This window comes from Oncorhynchus clarkii, chromosome 7, assembly GCF_045791955.1.
Source record: "Oncorhynchus clarkii lewisi isolate Uvic-CL-2024 chromosome 7, UVic_Ocla_1.0, whole genome shotgun sequence".
NCBI lineage: Eukaryota > Metazoa > Chordata > Actinopteri > Salmoniformes > Salmonidae > Oncorhynchus > Oncorhynchus clarkii.
This window is the reverse complement of record NC_092153.1, coordinates 48,841,363-48,861,259: the sequence shown is the minus strand read 5'-3', so window position 1 is coordinate 48,861,259 and position 19,897 is coordinate 48,841,363. Positions and strand designations below refer to the sequence as shown.

General features: G+C 41.4%; 1 protein-coding gene across 1 annotated transcript in view; it reads left to right on the top strand.

The window, feature by feature from the left end:
* Positions 1–2,676: 2,676 nt before the first annotated feature.
* Positions 2,677–19,897, top strand: part of LOC139413416 (synaptoporin-like) — a 34,222-nt gene continuing 17,001 nt past the window's right edge. Inside the window, exons 1-2 of the mRNA XM_071160774.1 lie at positions 2,677–2,775; positions 2,970–3,035. Of these exons, the coding sequence (XP_071016875.1) occupies positions 2,758–2,775; positions 2,970–3,035 (84 nt within the window). The 5' untranslated portion in view covers positions 2,677–2,757. The remainder of the gene's footprint in view (positions 2,776–2,969; positions 3,036–19,897) is intronic.

Below are 19,897 nucleotides of genomic sequence, written 5' to 3'. Positions count from 1 at the left end.
CCCCTCCAAGCTCGTCACCAAGCTTCGGACCCTGGGACTGGATCCCTCTGCAACTGGATCCTGGACTTCCTGACGGGCCGACACTGGTAGTGAGGGTAGGCAACATCACCTCTGTCATGCTGACTCTCAACATGGGGGCGCAACAGGGGAATGTGCTTAGTCCCCTCCTGTACTTCCTGTTCACCCACGACTGCTTGGTCATGCACCACTCCAACAACATCATCAAGTTTGCTGACAACACCGGTGGGAGGCCTGATCACCGGTGACGATGAGACAGCCTACATGGAGGGGGTCAGTGACCTGGCAGTGTGGTGCCGGGACAACAACCTCTCCTTCAACGTCAGTAAAACTAAGTAGCTGATCGTGGACTATAGGAAACATCCACATCGACAGGTCCATTGGAGCGGGTCGAGAGCTTCAAGTTCCTTAGGGTCCAAATCACTAAGGGCTGTGCCTCTTCACCCTCAGGAAGTTGAAAAAGTGATCTTGGTGATCTTATGCTTGTGTGCGGCTGCTGGGCCATGAAAACCCATTTCATGAAGCTCCCGACGAACAGTTATTGTGCTGATGTTGCTTCCAGAGAGTTTGGAACTCAGTAGTGAATGTTGCAAATGAGGACAAATTATTTTTATGCATTTCAGCACTCCCCGTTCTGTGAGCTTGTGTGGCCTACCACTTTGCAGCTGAGTCGTTGTTGCTCCTAGATGATTTACTTCACAATAACAGTACTTACAGTTGACAGGGACAGCTCTAGCAGGGCAGAAATTTGCCGAACTGACTTGCTGGAAAGGTGACATCCTATGACGGTGCCATGTTGAAAGTCACTGAGCTCTTCAGTAAGGCCATTCTACAGCCGGTGTTTCCCTATGGAGATTGCATGGCTGTGTGCTCGATTTTATAGACCTGTCAGCAACGGGTGTGGCTGAAATAGCCGAATCCACTAACATGAATGGGTGTCCACATACTTTTATATATATATGTATGTTGAGATGGCACCTGTACTCCGTAGAAAAGTGATTATTTAAATCATTATCTGTCAACATCATCGCACCATGCTCAATCTTTGTATGGACCATAGTTTTATTGATCCTGGTAAGCCTGTAGAGTTTTCTGGCTCAACAAATTAATGGCAGGCAGCCCTTTCAGAAACAGTCAGCTTACGAACAAAATCACATCCTACTAAATGGATAAACTATGCATGAGATCTTCTATTCTTCCTGCTCACTTCTTTTTGATTTACTGTGATGAGAATATTAGGCCAATCGGATCTAACAGTTTTCTAATCGCTAGGACAAAGCAATTCAGGCAGACGGAGAGAGGGGGAGAAACGGGAAAGGAGAAGAGAGGGATGTTTGTGAGCAAGAGTAAAACGGGAGGAGGAGGGGTGGTGTGAGAAGAGATTTTGTCAAATTAGCCACACTGTCGGCCTGGTTTTAACTTATCTCTACTGGAATTGTCATCTCTATAGCAGACACAGGAAGCCTCGCTTGCTCACCATCATCTTGCCTACAGTTAGTTTACAGTCCAGCTCTCTTGTATCTGCCTCGGCTGGCTAATTAGATGAGAAATTGCTCAACCTCCAGTGGGGTGGCTAGGAATGGCTATCACACAGCAAGGGAACACCATATTAACAGAAAAATACGAGGAAAATCTGGTTCATGTTATCATCATAATATTCACACAAAGATGTCCTTATCAACAACAACAAAAATGTCAGGCAAATGATAATTCATCAGGGCATTTGAATCTGACTGTACACTGACTACACAGGAGTACAACTCAGACTTGAAAACAGTCCCTGCTTCACATTACATAACATTATGTCTTCAGTGAGTTACATACCTATTTGCCCTTGGATTGTGTTTAGCCAGCAGCCATGTTGACTTTGTCTGGGAATCACACAAGGAATCCTTCAGAACGACATAACTCTAAGAACCATTCACGTAGAATTGGAATATAGTCCATTTAGTCAATTTATATCTGCAATGTTCTCTGACTGTTTTGTTCTGAGCAATTTAGGCATGTTCACTCAAATTCTATAATAATCCACATAATTTATGTAGCCTACAAGTAATGGAAGTGACATCTGAATATAGCTCATATTTCCAGAATTCAGAGAAATTACCTCTTATAAAAAAAGAGGTCAATTTTGATGCTTTTGGAGCCATAGGGGAGTGATTTGGGGGTTATTATTCTGCACAAAGCACAACCATTACAGAGGGACAGATGACGGGTTCATCCTGAATGGGCTACAGATGGTGGAGTCACAAGAAAATACCCACAGGTCAAAGGCATTTCATAGGATTTCGCAGGCTATTGATAGTGCATGCACGCAGGCATGTAACCTACAAAATGATGCATGATTAATAAGATATATTTTTCTACTTATATGACCAGACTAATGAGTGGCGCCTCGAGACGACATTCAGGCACTCAGTTACAATCACATCCTCTCATCCATCTCCGACGTGGGGAGGAGAGGCAGTTCAAACAATAAACACATCGTAGCCTAAATCGATAACAAAAAAATCTTATCCAATCGTAAAATCTTGAAGCCATCGTTCATTTCCGTGAAGCCAATCCCCGTCTGTCTCTATGGTGTTTTATTTTTCAACAAGCTGACGAAAGCTCGGGTTTTTCCGTGTAGTAGCAATAAGAGCCGAGAGTCTTACACGCGCGAGGCATAGACATCAAGCGGTTTGGGTAACTCTGTACAATTGTTTTCTCTTACTGAACAAGGAGATAGGTATTTTGAAAATGTTATCAGCTAATGAGGTATGTTTGTTGATTGTACATTTGTTTTGTCAGGTCTCAAAATAATATGCATTAAATAGCCATTATTCATTTTTTTTTAACAATGTAGGCTAACTTACATGTCAAATAGGCTATACAAACATTACATATTTTGTGTATTATTTTAATGAAAAATATCGTTATTCTTTTCTATGTTAATGTTGTCATTCCATTAGCTCGTGTCTGTTGGGACATTTCAAGTGCTTAAATTACCTCTTGGATTTATCCGTGTTTTGGAATGGGTAAGTTTGAGTGTTTGCAGAAACACATATTTGTTTTGCATGAAATAACTAAATGATAGAAAACACGTTTACAGTTGCCAGTCAATTTATTCATCATATGTATTAACGTTAGTGTCTGCGAAATATAGCATAGCAGTCATATTTAGGCTACATTTGCGCACTGAAATATAATTGCGCCTTTCATGTTTACCCAAGGGGTCTCGTGTTTTTGCGAGTAAATCAGCGTTATAGCAGGCTATACTGTAAGTTTTTTGTTTACATTCATTTCCATTACTCTCAGGTGAAACTTTGAATTATCATAATTGAGTTCTGTGTCGCTGATGATGTGTTACTATTTCTCAGATGAGTAACCGTCCCAGCGCGTGAACAAACTGCTTTACCGTGACCAACTAGTTCACGTTTATTTAAGTAATCACTGCTCTGTTAGGTCTTCACCGGTAGGCTGGAGAACAACAACACCTAAAAACTAACCTTTTGCCTGAAAGAGATCGCAGTGAAGCAGGACAGAAAATGGACCATCCTACAGACAGTGAATCACGTGGCCTTGGCTTGTTATATAAATCAGGCAGACAGGCATTGAGGAAATCAGTTATTGTTTGATTGAATGTTAGAATGGGAAAAACTAGTGACTTTGAGTGTGGTATGATCGATGGTGTCAGTTCCAGATCCAGAATCTCAGAAACAGCCACCCCCCTGAGCAACCATAGACACAACAGTGTCTATGGTTTACCAAGTGTGGTTTGACAAACAAACATTAAGTCAGTGGCAGTCCTGTGGGCAAAAAAAAGCTTGTTGATGAGAGAGGTCGAAGGAGAATGAATCGAGCAAGCTAACAGGCGGGCCACAAACAGACAAATAGCGGTGCAGTACAACAGTGGCGTGCAGAACCACATCTCGGAATGCAACTCCTCAGTCATGTCTCCGATGGGCTATTGCAGCAGACAATAGGAGGTTCCCCTCCTATTAGCTAAAAACAAGAAGAAGTGGATCCAGTGGGCACGCGATCACTAACACTGGACCATTGAGGAGTGCAAAAACATCACCTGGTCCAACAAATCCCAGTTCCTGTTGTGTCATGTTGATGGCAGAGTCAGGATTTGGCGTAAGCAGCACAAGTCCATAGACCCATCATTTCCCAACCACGAGCATAGTGACACACAGACATTTCACAACCACGAGCATAGTGACACACAGACATTTCACAACCACGAGCATAGTGACACACAGACATTTCCCAACCACGAGCATAGTGACACACAGACATTTCCCAAACACGAGCATAGTGACACACAGACATTTCCCAAACATGAGCATAGTGACACACAGACATTTACCAACCACAAGCATAGTGACACACAGACATTTCACAACCACGAGCATAGTGACACACAGACATTTCCCAAACACGAGCATAGTGACACACAGACATTTCCCAACCACGAGCATAGTGACACACAGACATTTCCCAACCACGAGCATAGTGACACATAGACATTTCCCAACCACGAGCATAGTGACACACAGACATTTCCCAAACACGAGCATAGTGACACATAGACATTTCCCAACCACGAGCATAGTGACACACAGACATTTCCCAACCATGAGCATAGTGACACACAGACATTTACCAACCACGAGCATAGTGACACACAGACATTTCACAACCACGAGCATAGTGACACACAGACATTTCCCAAACACGAGCATAGTGACACACAGACATTTCCCAACCACGAGCAAAGTGACACACAGACATTTCCCAACCACGAGCATAGTGACGCATAGACATTTCCCAACCACGAGCATAGTGACACACAGACATTTCCCAAACACGAGCATAGTGACACATAGACATTTCCCAACCACGAGCATAGTGACACACAGACATTTCCCAACCATGAGCATAGTGACACAGACATTTCCCAACCATGAGCATAGTGACACACAGACATTTCCCAAACACGAGCATAGTGACACACAGACATTTCCCAAACACAAGCATAGTGACACATAGACATTTCCCAACCACGAGCATAGTGACACACAGACATTTACCAACCATGAGCATAGTGACACACAGACATTTCCCAAACACGAGCATAGTGACACACAGACATTTCCCAACCACGAGCATAGTGACACACAGACATTTCCCAACCACGAGCATAGTGACACATAGACATTTCCCAACCACGAGCATAGTGACACACAGACATTTCCCAACCACGAGCATAGTGACACATAGACATTTCCCAACCACGAGCATAGTGACACACAGACATTTCCCAACCACGAGCATAGTGACACATAGACATTTCCCAACCACGAGCATAGTGACACACAGACATTTCCCAACCATGAGCATAGTGACACACAGACATTTCCCAACCATGAGCATAGTGACACACAGACATTTCCCAAACACGAGCATAGTGACACACAGACATTTCCCAACCACGAGCATAGTGACACACAGACATTTCCCAAACACGAGCATAGTGACACATAGACATTTCCCAACCACGAGCATAGTGACACACAGACATTTACCAACCATGAGCATAGTGACACACAGACATTTCCCAACCACGAGCATAGTGACACACAGACAATCAACCCACTGCACACTGTGATTCTCAAGGGTGATTTAATTGATTCAGCTTTGTTAGTAGGAATGACCCCGGTCGGACAAAACAGAGATAACCTGGGTCATCTTCAGTATTTTTACTATTGCAGATTCTTATTAGCAGCTCTGATGGCAGTTGTCTTTGTCATTCTGCACATCATTTCATCATGAGGAGTGTGGTATTTGTCTTTGGCTAACAGTGCTTACAAATGCATGATAGGCTACAAATTATTACTCAAGTCATAGACCCAAATGTATTCAAGTTTTTTTTAATTGATAAAAAAAAAAATGTATTTGTTGTTTTTATCAATGTCAATCAAACAAACGATAGCAGTCACATGATCTGCACATCAACAAGACATGAACAAGAAGGGGGGTTTGGTACAGCAGCTCAAGTTACAACAATTGAGAGATAATATTACAAGAGGGGTATCTAACAAAGGTCTTTGTTTTTGTAGCTGTGCCATGCAGCTTCGCTGTTGAAGATTTTAGCTGTCCTAGAAGATTTGAACCTTTTACTGCAGTGGGCTAAATCAGGGTCTCGTAGTGTTTCTTGGTAGTCTTAAACAAATCTACTCTGAAACAAAAGTATACCCCTAATACACATGGCTATTGACTATATGTCAGATATAGAGTTGAATGTATTAAACTTTAAGTTTGCGTCCCAATATTACACTTTATATACATCACAGAACACTGAAATATTATAACAAACTGTTTAACATAGAAACACCGGGAATTCCGTCTGTTTAAAAATAAATGTTTATTAATTATACTTTCTGCGTGATTTAAATATTGACTGGCATTCATCAGGCTGCACACTCAAGAGAAAGCTTCAAACTGTAACTAGTGCCTGCAACCTGGTTCAGGTTGTCAATCAACCTACCAGGGTAGTTACAAACAGCCCAGGAATGAAATCATCAATATTTATTGATAATCTCTTTACTAATGCTGACAAAATTGGTTTGAAAGCTGTATCCAAATCCATTAGATGTAGTGATCACAATATAGTAGCCATATCTAGGAAATCCAAAGTTACAAAGGCTGGGCCTAATATTGTGTATAAGAAGTCATACAAGAAGTTTTGTAGTGATTCCTATGTTGATGATGTGAAGATTATTTGTTGGTCAGTGTGTAATGAGCAACCATACAGACCTGGGTTTGATCCCAGGCTGTGTCACAGTTGGCCGTGACCTGGAGACGCATGAGGCGGTGCGCAATTGGCCCAGCGTCGAGTTTGGCTGGCCGAGATGTCCTTGTCCCATCACGCTCTAGCGACTCCTTGTGACGGGCCAGGCATCTGCAAGCTGACTTCGATCGCCAGCTGGATGGTGTTTCCTCCGACACATTGGTGCGGCCGGCTTCCGGGTTAAGAAGTGTGTCAAGAAGCAGTGCGGCTTGGCAGGATCGCGTTTCGGAGGATGCATGGCTCTTGACCTTCGCCTCTCCTGAGTCCGTAGGGGAGTTGCAGCGATGGGACAAGACTATAACTACCAATTGGATATCACAAAATTGGGGAGAAAAAAAGATAATCGCATGGTATGCTTTTGCCGTAAAGCCTTTTTGAAATCTGACACCGTGGTTGGATTAACAAAAAGTTCATCTTTAAACCAATGTATAACACTTGTATGTTTTATTAATTTTTCGAATGTGTATTTCTGTTTTTGAATTTGGCGCTCTGCAATTTCACTGGATGTTGGCCAGGTGGGATGCTACCGTCGCACACCCCCTAGAGAGGTTAAGCCTACTATTTCCCTACCTAAGAATAGTAAATCCTCCTTATCTGGCTCAAATAGCCGAGCAATCAGCCTGTTACCAACCCGTAGTAAACTTTTGGAAAGCAAAATTAGGTATAATCAGGAATTCCCAAGGGCAGCTGTCTAGGCCCCTTACTTTTTTCAATCTTTACTGACGACATGCCACTGGCTTTGAGTGTCTATGTATGCGAATGACTCAACACTATACACGTCGACTACCAGTTAGTTTCAGAATGGGTGGCAAGGAATAAGTTGGTCCTAAATATTTAAAAAACTTAAATCATTGTATTTGGGACAAATCATTCACTAAACCCCAACTAAATCTTGTAATGAATAATGTGGAAATTGAGAAGCAAGTTGAGAAGACTAAACTGCTTGGAGTAACCTTTGATTGTAAACTGTCATGGTCAAAACATATTGACAGAACTATAGCTAGAATGGGGAGATGTCTGTCTATAATTTTGTACCTTTATTTAACTAGTAAAAGCCCATTGAGATCTTGAGTTGATTTTTCAGGTGAGACCTGGCCAAGAAGGCAGCAACAATCAATACATTACAGAATTAAAACATATAACAATACAACAACATGATCCAGCCTAAAAAAAATATTTACAATCCTCTGTAACAGAGTCTCCCATCAACAGTTGTATTATACAGCATCCACCTTCACATCAAAAGTGTTTGCTTCTGTAGACAGCATCAGGGTCATTCAAACATAAAAACACTTACAACTGTGTTCACAAGAATCAAACGGACAGACTGATTGGCTGCCAACTTGGATAATAAAGTACTCCTCTGCATTCTTAACAGTGCTATCAACAAGGCAGCTCCTAGTTGTGTCACACCTGGCGCTACTGATCAGTCGTGTGGTCAGGTGCCACAAAGAGGGACTTAGGAAAATTGCAATTGGCTCAGATCAGGGCAGCACGGCTGGACCTTGGATGTACAAAGAGAGCTAATATTAATAATATGCATGTCAATCTCTCCTGGCTCAAAGTGGAAGAGAGATTGACTTCATCACTACTTGTGAGGTATTGACATGTTGAAAGCACCAAGCTGTCTGTTTGAACTACTGGCACACAGCTAAAACACCCATGCATACCCCACAAGACATGCCACAGACGTCTCTTCACAGTCCCCAAGTCCAGAACAGCATATGGGAGGCGCACAGTACTACATAGAGCCATGACTTCATGGAACTCTATTACATATAAAGTAACTCATGCAGCAGTAAAATTTGATCAAAAAAATAGATACAAATAGACCTTATGGAACAGCGGGGACTGTGAAGCAACACAAACATAGACACATGCATACAATCTCACGATAACACTATATACACATGTACACATAGATGTTGTATTATAGATATCTGGTAGCAGAGTAGAGGCCTGAAGGCACACACTTAATATATTGTGAAATCTGTTATGAATTGTAATGTTTTTAAAATGTATAGCTTCCTTAATTTTGATGGACCCCAGGAAGACTTACCACGCTGCGTGTTGGTCTGATCTTGACTACTCTCCCTCAGACGAAGAGGAGAATCGTTACAAAACATGTACAGTGTAGTAGAGGAAACTTGTTCTGACTTATTTTGAAATTGATGAAGAGTCATGGTTGTTTGTTCAGTTTGTTGATGAGCCGCTCACATTTAATCTGATGGGTTTAGGTCCGTGCTGACATTTACATTACCAATGACATTTTAAAAACACAACATTGTCCTGCACACAACGGCACCAATCTTTATGTCTGTATGATCTATTTGTGGATGATTATTCCAGAGTTATATGTGGTCCATAACCTTTCCAGTAGAGATGGATGTATGGGTCATCTCCCATACATTTCCGAATCTGCAGCTGTGGCTCTCTGGCACATGTGCCCGAGTGGTGCAGTGGTCTAAGGCACTGCATCTCAGTGCAAGAGGTGTCACTGCAGTGCCTGGTTTGAATCCAGGCTGCATCACATCCGTCCGTGATTGGGAGTCCCATAGGGCGGCGCACAATTGGCCCAGCGTTCTCCGGGGTAGGCCGTCATTGTAATTAAGAAACTGACTTGCCTAGTTAAATAAAGGTTACTTTACTTTTTTTATTGTCAGTATCTGGCACACAATTCTCCAAACAGCTGTAAATTCCTCCCTCCCAAGTCATGCAGAAGCTGGCCTTTGATATGTGCTTCAACTCCTCTGTGTGTGTGTGTGTGTGTGTGTGTGTGTGTGTGTGTGTGTGTGTGTGTGTGTGTGTGTGTGTGTGTGTGTGTGTGTGTGTGTGTGTGTGTGTGTGTGTGTGTGTGTGCATGTGTGGGCATCCTAATACTGAACTAGTTGTATTAGTGTACAGTCACTATCTTGCCTGCAGCATAGCGCTCTTGTGTCAGATGATAGGTTTCTTTCAGAATACTGACAGCTGACAAACAAATATGTATTTGTGTCAGATGTCAGTATAGTATCTGTGACTTCAAATATTTGATACAACTTTCTCAGGTGCCTCAACTAGACACAATTGTATTGTTTTCACAGGACAGCGTATAGGTAATGCTCAAGAAAACAGAACCTTACACAAGTTGGGATTTCTCTATTTTTATTTCACAAATGGTGCTGAATAAGAGGAATTGCCATTTCAGATAATAATTGTTATTGAATGTCCGGGAAATGTGAGAAAAAATATGCACCCTCTCAAGGGAGTATTAATCTCCTCTCTGTCTCTGTCTGTCTGTCTGTCTGTCTGTCTCTCTCTCTCTCTCTCTCTCTCTCTCTCTCTCTCTCTCTCTCTCTCTCTCTCTCTCTCTCTGTGTCTTTCTCTCTCTGTCTCCCCTTCTCTTTCTCTCTCTGTCTCTCTCTCTCTGCCTCTCTCTTGTCTCTTTCTCTCTCTCGCTCTCTCATACCTCCCTGGACATTAGCAAATGTCAGATCATGTCAATTTCCAAAGCTTCAAGAAACACTATCTGGCTTCAAACCTACAAGATCAACAGAATGCAAAGCAAAATGAACTCCTCAGTTCCAATCCAATGTCATAAGGCCCATGTGGATGCAGCTTTAGGCTGGAATCTAGCCCTGCTAACCCTAACCCACCAGGTCAGAGAGGAGCTCACGTCCCTCCCTGGCCTGGGCTCGGCTCTGTCTGCGAGTCAGACAGGAGAAGGACAGCCTGTCCCATCCTGTTTGCTCGGAGGGCCCAATGTCAGAGCCAGGGGCAGAAATCAAGCCCAACGCTACTCACTCAATGAGTGAAACTCTACAGGGAAAAGCTTGAAGCGCATAATGGTCTGCTGTTGCTTTTTCTCCATAGACGGAGTACCAACTTCGTAGTTCTGTAACATCATACACCATTGTGTGAAGAGCAAGGTGAACAGACTTTTGTGTCTCGTTTGTGTCTCGTCTCTTTAGTAAAACAGAAAGAATTTCAATTGCACAGTAATATGGATGTAAAGTGGCGTTTTGCTAAAAGAGTCAACTCTTACATATAGTATAATTAACACTCACTCATAGGTTTTTGCACAAACATTCACTGTCACGTACACTCACAGACCCATTGATTGTCCCAATACACATAAAGAATAACTGCTGTCCCACCATCCACACACACAAACACTTGTTTGGATTGTACCACTGCTGGGTGCGGAGGCGTACTAACACACACACACAAACACAGTCAAATCATATTACTGTTTGGTGGCTGAGGCTGACTAACTGCACTGCTGTGTAGCCATGGAAACCCCAAGGGGAGAAGAGGAGCATGAAGAAGTACTGTTATAAAAATACATTGCGATTGTCTGCCTGCTTATGGTCAGTCAAGCTTACAGGGAGATGGGTGGGGGGATTTAGCAGGGGAGATAGGGAGAGAGGGTCATAGGTTAGACAGGGAACAAACCATTCACCATGTAGGGAGATCAACTGCCATGAGAACTTGATTCTACCATAATGTCTTGATCAGGACTGTTATCACAATGTGTGTTGGGTTAGTTATGCCCCTTAAAAGTACAGTATTACATATCTAAGATGGTCCTCTTTCAAGACTAGATAGGTAGAAAGAGAGGATGATATACAAAATAGGATATTATTGAAATTGTAGGCTCACCACGGCCCAAGACCATTTAAAGAATATATATTTTTACCAAAATAGATCCATTTGTAGCTTCCTAACTAGTCAATGGTAACATTGTTAATTTGTGTGTGTGTCCCCCCTACACACACACACACACACATAGTGCCACTGGAGAGTGTTTATATTCTTAGAGGCTTTGCTTTATCATCACATACCAATATAGGCACTTACACAACAGCTTGAGCGTGTTAGCCTGAAGTGGGCTTTAATACAGTAGCCGAGAGAGGTACTGTAGCGATGATCATGTCCTGGTTAGTTTTTCTAACCCCGTTGGTAATAATGGTATAATAGCTGGGTTCCTGGCATTCAGGTTGGTTGTATAGACTCTATATGACCCAGAGTTTTTTTGATCGTGGATCAAAACATGTAATGGGCTGCAGACATGGTCCAGATTTCTGCAGTCGTAAAGAGAGAAGATTTCAGGCTTTTTGTTCCCAAAGTGGGCCTAACGTCTTTAATAGCACAGGTGGATAGCAGCATCTATAGTGCCTGAGGGAACCTAAGTGTAGCTGATGAATGCTGTGCTTAGGCTCCTCAGTGATACTGACTGAGTGAATACAGTGTCCTTATCATACGCTCCACCTGTACTACACACTTAACGATCCCTCTAGCACCCCCTCACGCGTTCTCTTCTTCTCACTATTTGAATTTCACCTCATCCTCCGTTCTCACTCTTGCTTTCATTCTATTGTCGTTGAGTCCATGAGCCCATCCTAGCCGTCTTTCTCATATATTTATCTCATGTATGTTTTCATGGGGGGTTAGGGATGTATCTTCTTGTGTGTACTGTATGTGTAACTGATGGGGTAATCTGTGTGGATAGAATTTCATTTAGAAGGACAAAAGAATATAAATCATTCCCCGGCCCTCATTCTAGCCTCTTTCCCAGTGTTCTCCCAGTCTCCATCCGAGCCCACATCCAGGCTTTTCTCCCAGGCCTTATCCCTCCCCCAGGAGCCCAGCTGGGAGAGACTGATATACACACAGGCGCGGGGCTTAGCACACACTCCCCTTCACAATGACACACTCGCCTGTTCAAAGGCCTCCACTATAAACGAGAGTGGTAAATGACTGAAATCATAGGGAATGGAGGCAGCTGCAGGAAAGAGAGGGGGAGGGAGGGAAGGAGGGGGGGAATGGGGTGGGCCCGGAGGTTTTTTACCCTAATGTGAGTTTAGAATTGCTCTCTCTCTGTCTCTCTCACTCTCTCTCTTGTTGTGTTTATGTGTGTATGTGAAATGTGTCTATGTGTGTATGTGAAATGTGTCTAACTGTGTGTGTGTGTGTGTGTGTGTGTGTGTGTGTGTGTGTGTGTGTGTGTGTGTGTGTGTGTGTGTGTGTGTGTGTGTGTGTGTGTGTGTGTGTGTGTGTGTGTGCGCATGGTTGGGCAGGTTACTTGATAAATGTAATCCATTACTGATTACAGTTGCATGAAAAATAAAGTCATCGTTAACGTAATCTGATTACTTTTTGATTACTTAAAACATTTAAAAACATATTTTTTAAAAGACATTTTAAAACGTTTAAAACATTTTGTTGTATTTCCCATTTGGGGTCTAGTGTGGGTGCATAGCCTAAAGATCCTTTAATTCACGTATGTGTAAGAGCATAGTCACAGGGTCCCATACTACATTTACAGTTGGTCGCACTACAATTGCAATGGGGTCACATAATAAATAAATAGTAGCCTTATTACATTATAAAATCATTCAAAGTGTTTCATTAATACGTGTATTAGACTACTAAAATGGTATTATTCAAGCACAACAGCATGATTCCATATATTTTTATGTGCAACCTAAACCAGTGATTGTCATGAATTTGGGTTTTGACAACTAGGAAATTGTTATTATTTTAGTATCAAAATAGGGGTCCAGAATTTTCAGATGTTTTTGTTAAATTGACATTAATTTGTCTACATCTATTTGGGGACTAATATCACATAGGCTAATTCATCTGGGGCTAGTTAATCACCTTAGGGAGTGGTTAGCTAGATCGCTAACTCTAAATATAGCCTAATATCACTGATAGTTAGCTGTTTAATTGATATCTAACAATAACTATCATGTATCGGCCTATGCACTTTTCATAGCGTGACGATCATTAAATATGAAGACTGTTATATTATCAAATCAATTCTCTATGTGTAATTATTCCTAACGTGATTAAACTAATCATGTAAACTTTAATTATCTAGGAAGTCAGGGCACCACGAGAAAATGTTTAAAGAGTCTCTATTTCCCGAATTAACTCTTCAGATATTTTCATATCTTATTTATTATAGTCACTTATTAATGTTATTATTACCTCATCAGTCTCATTCCTAAATGTCGCAAACCCTTGGATATCTGCATGCTCCCTAACATAAATTATGATTCAGCGATATACAAATTGGCTTAATTATTTATTTACTAACTAACTAATCAATCACAGAATTACATAAACACACACACAGAATAGTTATACATTGGGTGCTGACATAATACACTGAAAAGTCCCTAGTGGGCTAAGCCAATATGACGGCTTGGTAGACAAAGGAACGGGGTGGGGCCAGCTAAAGAGCGGGAAACTCAGAGGACCCATGTCCCTACAGTCAATAACTACACTCATGGAAATGCTAATACTTTGAACATGAATAACCGCCCATTCGAAAATAAATTGTGATTTACATATTTACGAGTGTATGCCTTTGTTGTCCCTCTCTGCGATCGCCGGTTCGTCTGCTGGATAGTCAGTCGACAGAAAGTCTCTGGTGTCTCCACCAGAGATCAAAGTCTTTTGTAGTCTTACAGTGGTTCCTCCTTTAAAAGTTGTGAGCTTACACCATGGGACTTAGAGGTACCCAGCGTCATGGCTTCATTGCTCCAGACCACCACAAGGGGGAGAGAGCACTCATTATGCATTTGGGTCCCAAGGTTTTTTTATGACCAATCATATCGAGTGGTTCCAATGACGCAAGCCACCCGTCCCTAGGTGAAGATGGCTGACAAAACATTATAGTGGAACCAAATGTAAGTAGTTATAATGTCATAACGAGTCAAGAAACAAATGTACAATTGAGAGGAATATGTTAGTTAATGTAGAGACAAACGTTTGTGCATATTTTTTTGTCATAAAGTAAATTTACGAAATCGCTATTTAGCAAGTTATCTGACAAGCTAACATTAGCCAGCTAGCTAGCTAGTGTTATTATATGAGAATGAATTTGTAATTTGTGTTGTTTAATGTTTTAGGGACTCCTGAGAAAACCAGCAAACCAGGCTGCCATCTTGTGAAACAGTGAATGTGAAGAATCTAGCTAGCTAAAACATTTACTGCAAATTGAATGTACAATTGTATAAGCTTGCCTTGCAATGCAGCTGAAGTAACATAACTAGCTAACTATTTACTTGCTTAGTGTAGTGGAGGATAAAAATAACTGTATGTCTATGGATGTGTGGCTAGCTACAGTATGTAGCCAATCTGTGTATGGACCCCAAAACGTTAGGTTCTGAACTAATATTCATACCAATCTATGAATCTCCGCTATCATAGTTGTTGTATCAACTTCAAGTCTGAATGGCATTAGTGAAGCCTATGGATAGAGTAGAATATAATAACTTTATTGTGCCAAGGATGCAAGTCCTATGTACATGTCTACATGTACTGTAGTAATTACCACGCATGAGATTCCCACATTGTAGCCTGTACATTGAATATATTCACTGATCATGTACTCTTTCATCCTTGGCAAATAAATGTGCGGTTCAGGTATGAATCTCTGAGACATTATTTTTCAGTCATATCAAACTCAAACATTCTTTGAAGGATGCTGTGTCTGCATGTATGTATTACAATTATACACTTCAACAGTGTTTACCACTCCTGCTCCTGGGACATCAATGATTACACATTGTAACTATGCAATAGACTAGAAACAGTATATAAGTAAAGGCTGATTTGTAATTCATATATACAGAAAAAATCTTCATATCTAACTCCCTTCATCTGCATTAATCTGAGGACACAGATTAAGAGATACTTAATTTCAACCCGTGGAGAACGCTTTATTGAAAGAAGTTCATTATCCAGGTGTTACAAATACATAATACATACATTATAATTATGATAATTGTAATATTATATTATAAATTACAAGTTCAATCTCTACTTCTATGCACATATGGTGTGCATTATAAAACAAGGAACAAAGATGAGGTGGGAGAGGTGTAGAACCCCGTTCCGCTAGCGGAACCCCTCGCCAACAGCCAATGAAATTGCAGGGTGTCAAATTCAATCAACAGAAATCTCATAATTCAATTTTCTCAAACATACAAGTATTAGGCACCATTTTTAAGTTAAAATTCTTGTTAATCCAACCACAGTGTCCGATTTCAAAAGAGCTTTTTGGCGAAAGCAGAACATATCATTATGTTAGGTCAGCAACTAGTCACAGAAAGCATACAGTGATTTTCCAAGCAAAGAAAGGAGTCACAAAAAACATTAATCACTAACCTTTGATATTCTTCATCATGTTACACAATACATGTATGTTTTGTTCGATCAAGTTCATATTTATATCCAAAAACCTCAGTTTACGTTTGGCTTTGCCTCCAAAACATCCTGTGAATTTGCACAGAACCACATCAAATCACAGAAATACTCAAAATAAACATTAATAAAAGATACAAGTGTTATTCACAGATTTAAAGATATACTTCTCCTTAATGCAACCGCTGTGTCAGATTTCAAAAAAACTTTACGGAAAAAGCAAATCATGCTATAATCTGAGTACGGCGCTCAGACGACATACACAACCCAAGAATATATCCGCCATGTTGGATTCAACATAAGTCAGAAATAGCATTATAAATATTCACTTACCTTTGATGATCTTCATCAGAATGCACTCCCAGGAATCCCAGTTCAACAATAAATGTTTGATTTGTTCCATAAAGTCCATCATTTATGTCCAAATTCCTCCTTTTGTTAGGGCGTTTAGTAAACAAATCGAAACTCACGAGGCGCGGGCAAGTCCAGCGGAAATGTCAGACGAAAATAGAAACAAATCAAACGATGTATAGAATCAATCTTTAGGATGTTTTTATCATGAATGTTCAATAATGTCCCAACCGGAGAATTAATTTGTCTGTAGAAAAGCAATGGAACGAGAGGTAACTTTGTCATGACCGCGCATCACGAGACCGAGGCTGCTGGCAGACCTCTGACTCATTCCCCTCTCATTCACCCCCCTTCACAGTAGAAGCCTGAAACAACGTTCTAAAGACTGTTGACATCTAGTGGAAGCCGTAGGAAGTGCAAGATGACCCATATCCCACTGTATATTCAATAGGGGCTGAGTTGAAAACCTACAAACCTCAGATTTCCCACTTCCTGGTTGGATTTTGTCTCAGGTTTTTGCCTGCTATATGAGTTCTGTTATACTCACAGCCATCGTTCAAACAGTTTTAGAAACTTCAGAGTGTTTTCTATCCAATACTACTATTATTATGCATATATTTGCACCTGGGACTGAGTAGGAGGCAGTTTACTCTGGGCACACGTTTCATCCAAATGTGAAAATGCTGCCCCCTATCCATAAGAAGTTAAGGTGGTGATGACGGGACTGGCTTCCTCTCTCACATCAAAACATACCTGCTGTCGAGAGACATGTGGATAGAGAGAGAGAGCATGATTAGGCCTTGTTTTTTTTATTCTAACACGGTCAGTCATCATAATCATCAGGAGGTGAATGGAATACTGACCTTGGATCATTAACTCTGGGACTACTACATCTCTATCTGTATTTCAATGTAAAGCATATTTTTAATAATACTTCCTGTTGACCCGACCAAGTGACCTCTCCCCTATGATCATGCTGTACCCTCTGTCAGCCAGTTCAGATGCGGGAGGGGTTCTCCAACACACACAGCTGATATAACCTAGAGGATTTAGGGAGAAGGGGGAGAGGGATGAAGTGAAGTAGAGAGACTGTTATTGTGTGTGTGTGGTCTCACCTGATGTCCACAATAAGTGGCTACAGAGTACTTTATGCTGAAAAACAGACACATGAGGATAAACAATAGAAGATAATGTCAATAGAAGATACTGTATGTGATGCAGACACCTATCGGAGTGTACCTGAAACATTTAAATATAGAGGGCTGTGTCTCACCACTTGGTTATTGCAAGGCTAAACCCCAGGGAAATTATGACTTGGCAGCAACAGATAGCAACAGATAGTCCTGTGAAAATGGATGTGTTCATATGGTGTAAATCTGAAAATTAGCAGCTGACATCTTAAGGGTTTTTAAATTAATCCATGTGAGACAGGTTCCATGTACAACAAGACAGGCAGAGAGGAAGAGAGAAAAACACAGAATAGTTTAATTACCTCTGGTTATGGACACTTTTGCCAGCAATAAAGCTTCCACGGCCTGTTCCTCGAACAGTGAGCATCTGGCAATAGCTACATTTTCGACCCCTTGATCAGCTCGCTCTCCGAAAGTAAAGAAAATAGCTTATTTTTTGTAGATATGAAAACAATAACTGAGATATAACCGTTCAATCTAAAGGAGCAGATGCCATTTTCAGGAAAGAAAGCTTATCACCAGACTGGTATAGTGGTTGTTCATTAGGTGATGGGAAATATGCAATGATACCTGCACCATCTACACACTGCAAAGACTTTCTAACTCTTCTCCATTGTACATGATGGCCCATTGCTCTGAGACTTATTTGATCATTCTAAAGCCTGCATGGGGCATCCTTGACTTAAAGGGCACTGACTTTCTGGTCTAACTCTTCATCTGACATATCAGAATAGCAGTCCCTGACAGACATATTGTGTTCTTTCATCCTTCTGTAAAAAAAAGCTAACCATTACACTGTCATGAAATATGATTATATATCGACTACGAAACAAATATGACATGGCCTGCTTATGAGTTGCCATGAAAGAAAGTTAGATTCATTCAACTGAAAATGTCGAGAACAGGGATTCGTAGCTAAATGCTTTTAGTTAGCTTGAAAATAATAATTGCATGATTTATCATTCTATGGTATGTACAGTGACTTGTGAAAGTATTCACCCCCCTTGGCATTTTTCTATTTTGTTGTCTTACAACCTGGAATTAAGATATATGTGTGTATCATTTGATTTACACAACATGCCTACCACTTTGAAGATGCAAAATATTTTCTATTGTGAAACAAACAAGAAATAAGACAAGAAATAGAACTTGAGCGTGCATTATTATTCACCCCCCCAAAGTTAATACTTGTAGAGCCACCTTTTGCAGCAATTACAGCTGCAAGTCTCTTGGGGTATGTCTCTATAAGCTTGGCACATCTAGCCACTGGTATTTTTGCCCATTCTTCAAGGCAAAACTGTTTGATGGGTTCCACTGGTGTACAGCAATCGTTAAGTCATACCACAGATTCTCAATTGGATTGAGGTCTGGACTTTGACTAGGCCATTCCAAGACATTTAAATGTTTCCCCTTCAACCACTTGAGTGTTGCTTTAGCAGTATGCTTAGTGTCATTGTCCTGCTGGAAGGTGAACCTCTGTCCCTGTCTCAAATCTCTGGAAGACTGAAACAGGTTTCCCTCAAGAATTTCCCTGTATTTAGTGCCATCCATCATTCCTTCAATTCTGACCAATTTCCCAGTCTTTGCAGATGAACAACATCCCCACAGCATGATGCTGCCACCACTATGCTTCACTGTGTGGATGCTGTTCTCTGGATGAGGAGAGATGTTGGGGTTGAGCCAGACATGCCTTTTCCTTGATGGCCGAAAAGCTACATTTTAGTCTCACCTGACCAGAGTACCTTCTTCCATATGTTTGGGGAGTCTCCCGCATGCCTTTTGGCGAACACCAAACATGTTTGCTTATTTTTTTCTTTAAGCAATGCCTTTTTTCTGGCCACTCTTCCGTAAAGCCCAGCTCTGTGGAGTGTATGGCTTAAAGTGGTCCTATGGACAGATACTTCAATCTCCGCTGTGGAGCTTTGCAGCTCCTTTAGGGTTATCTTTGGTCTCTTTGTTGCCTCTCTGATTAATGCCTTCATTGCCTGGTCTGTGAGTTTTGGTGGGCGGCCCTCTCTTGGCAAGTTTTTTGTGGTGCCATATTCTTTCCATTGTTTAATAATGGATTTAATGGTGCGCCGTGGGATGTTCAAAGTTTTGGATATTTTTTAAATAATCCAACCCTGATCTGTACTTCTCCACAACTTTGTCCCTGACCTGTTTGGAGAGCTCATTGGTCTTCATGGTGCTGCTTGCTTGGCCGGGCTAGAATGGGCATCCAGCCAGGAAGGATGGTACCGGCTCAGTGCTCCTGGTCTCCAGTATACCTCCTTGGACCAGGATATCCTGCGCCGGCTCTGCGTAC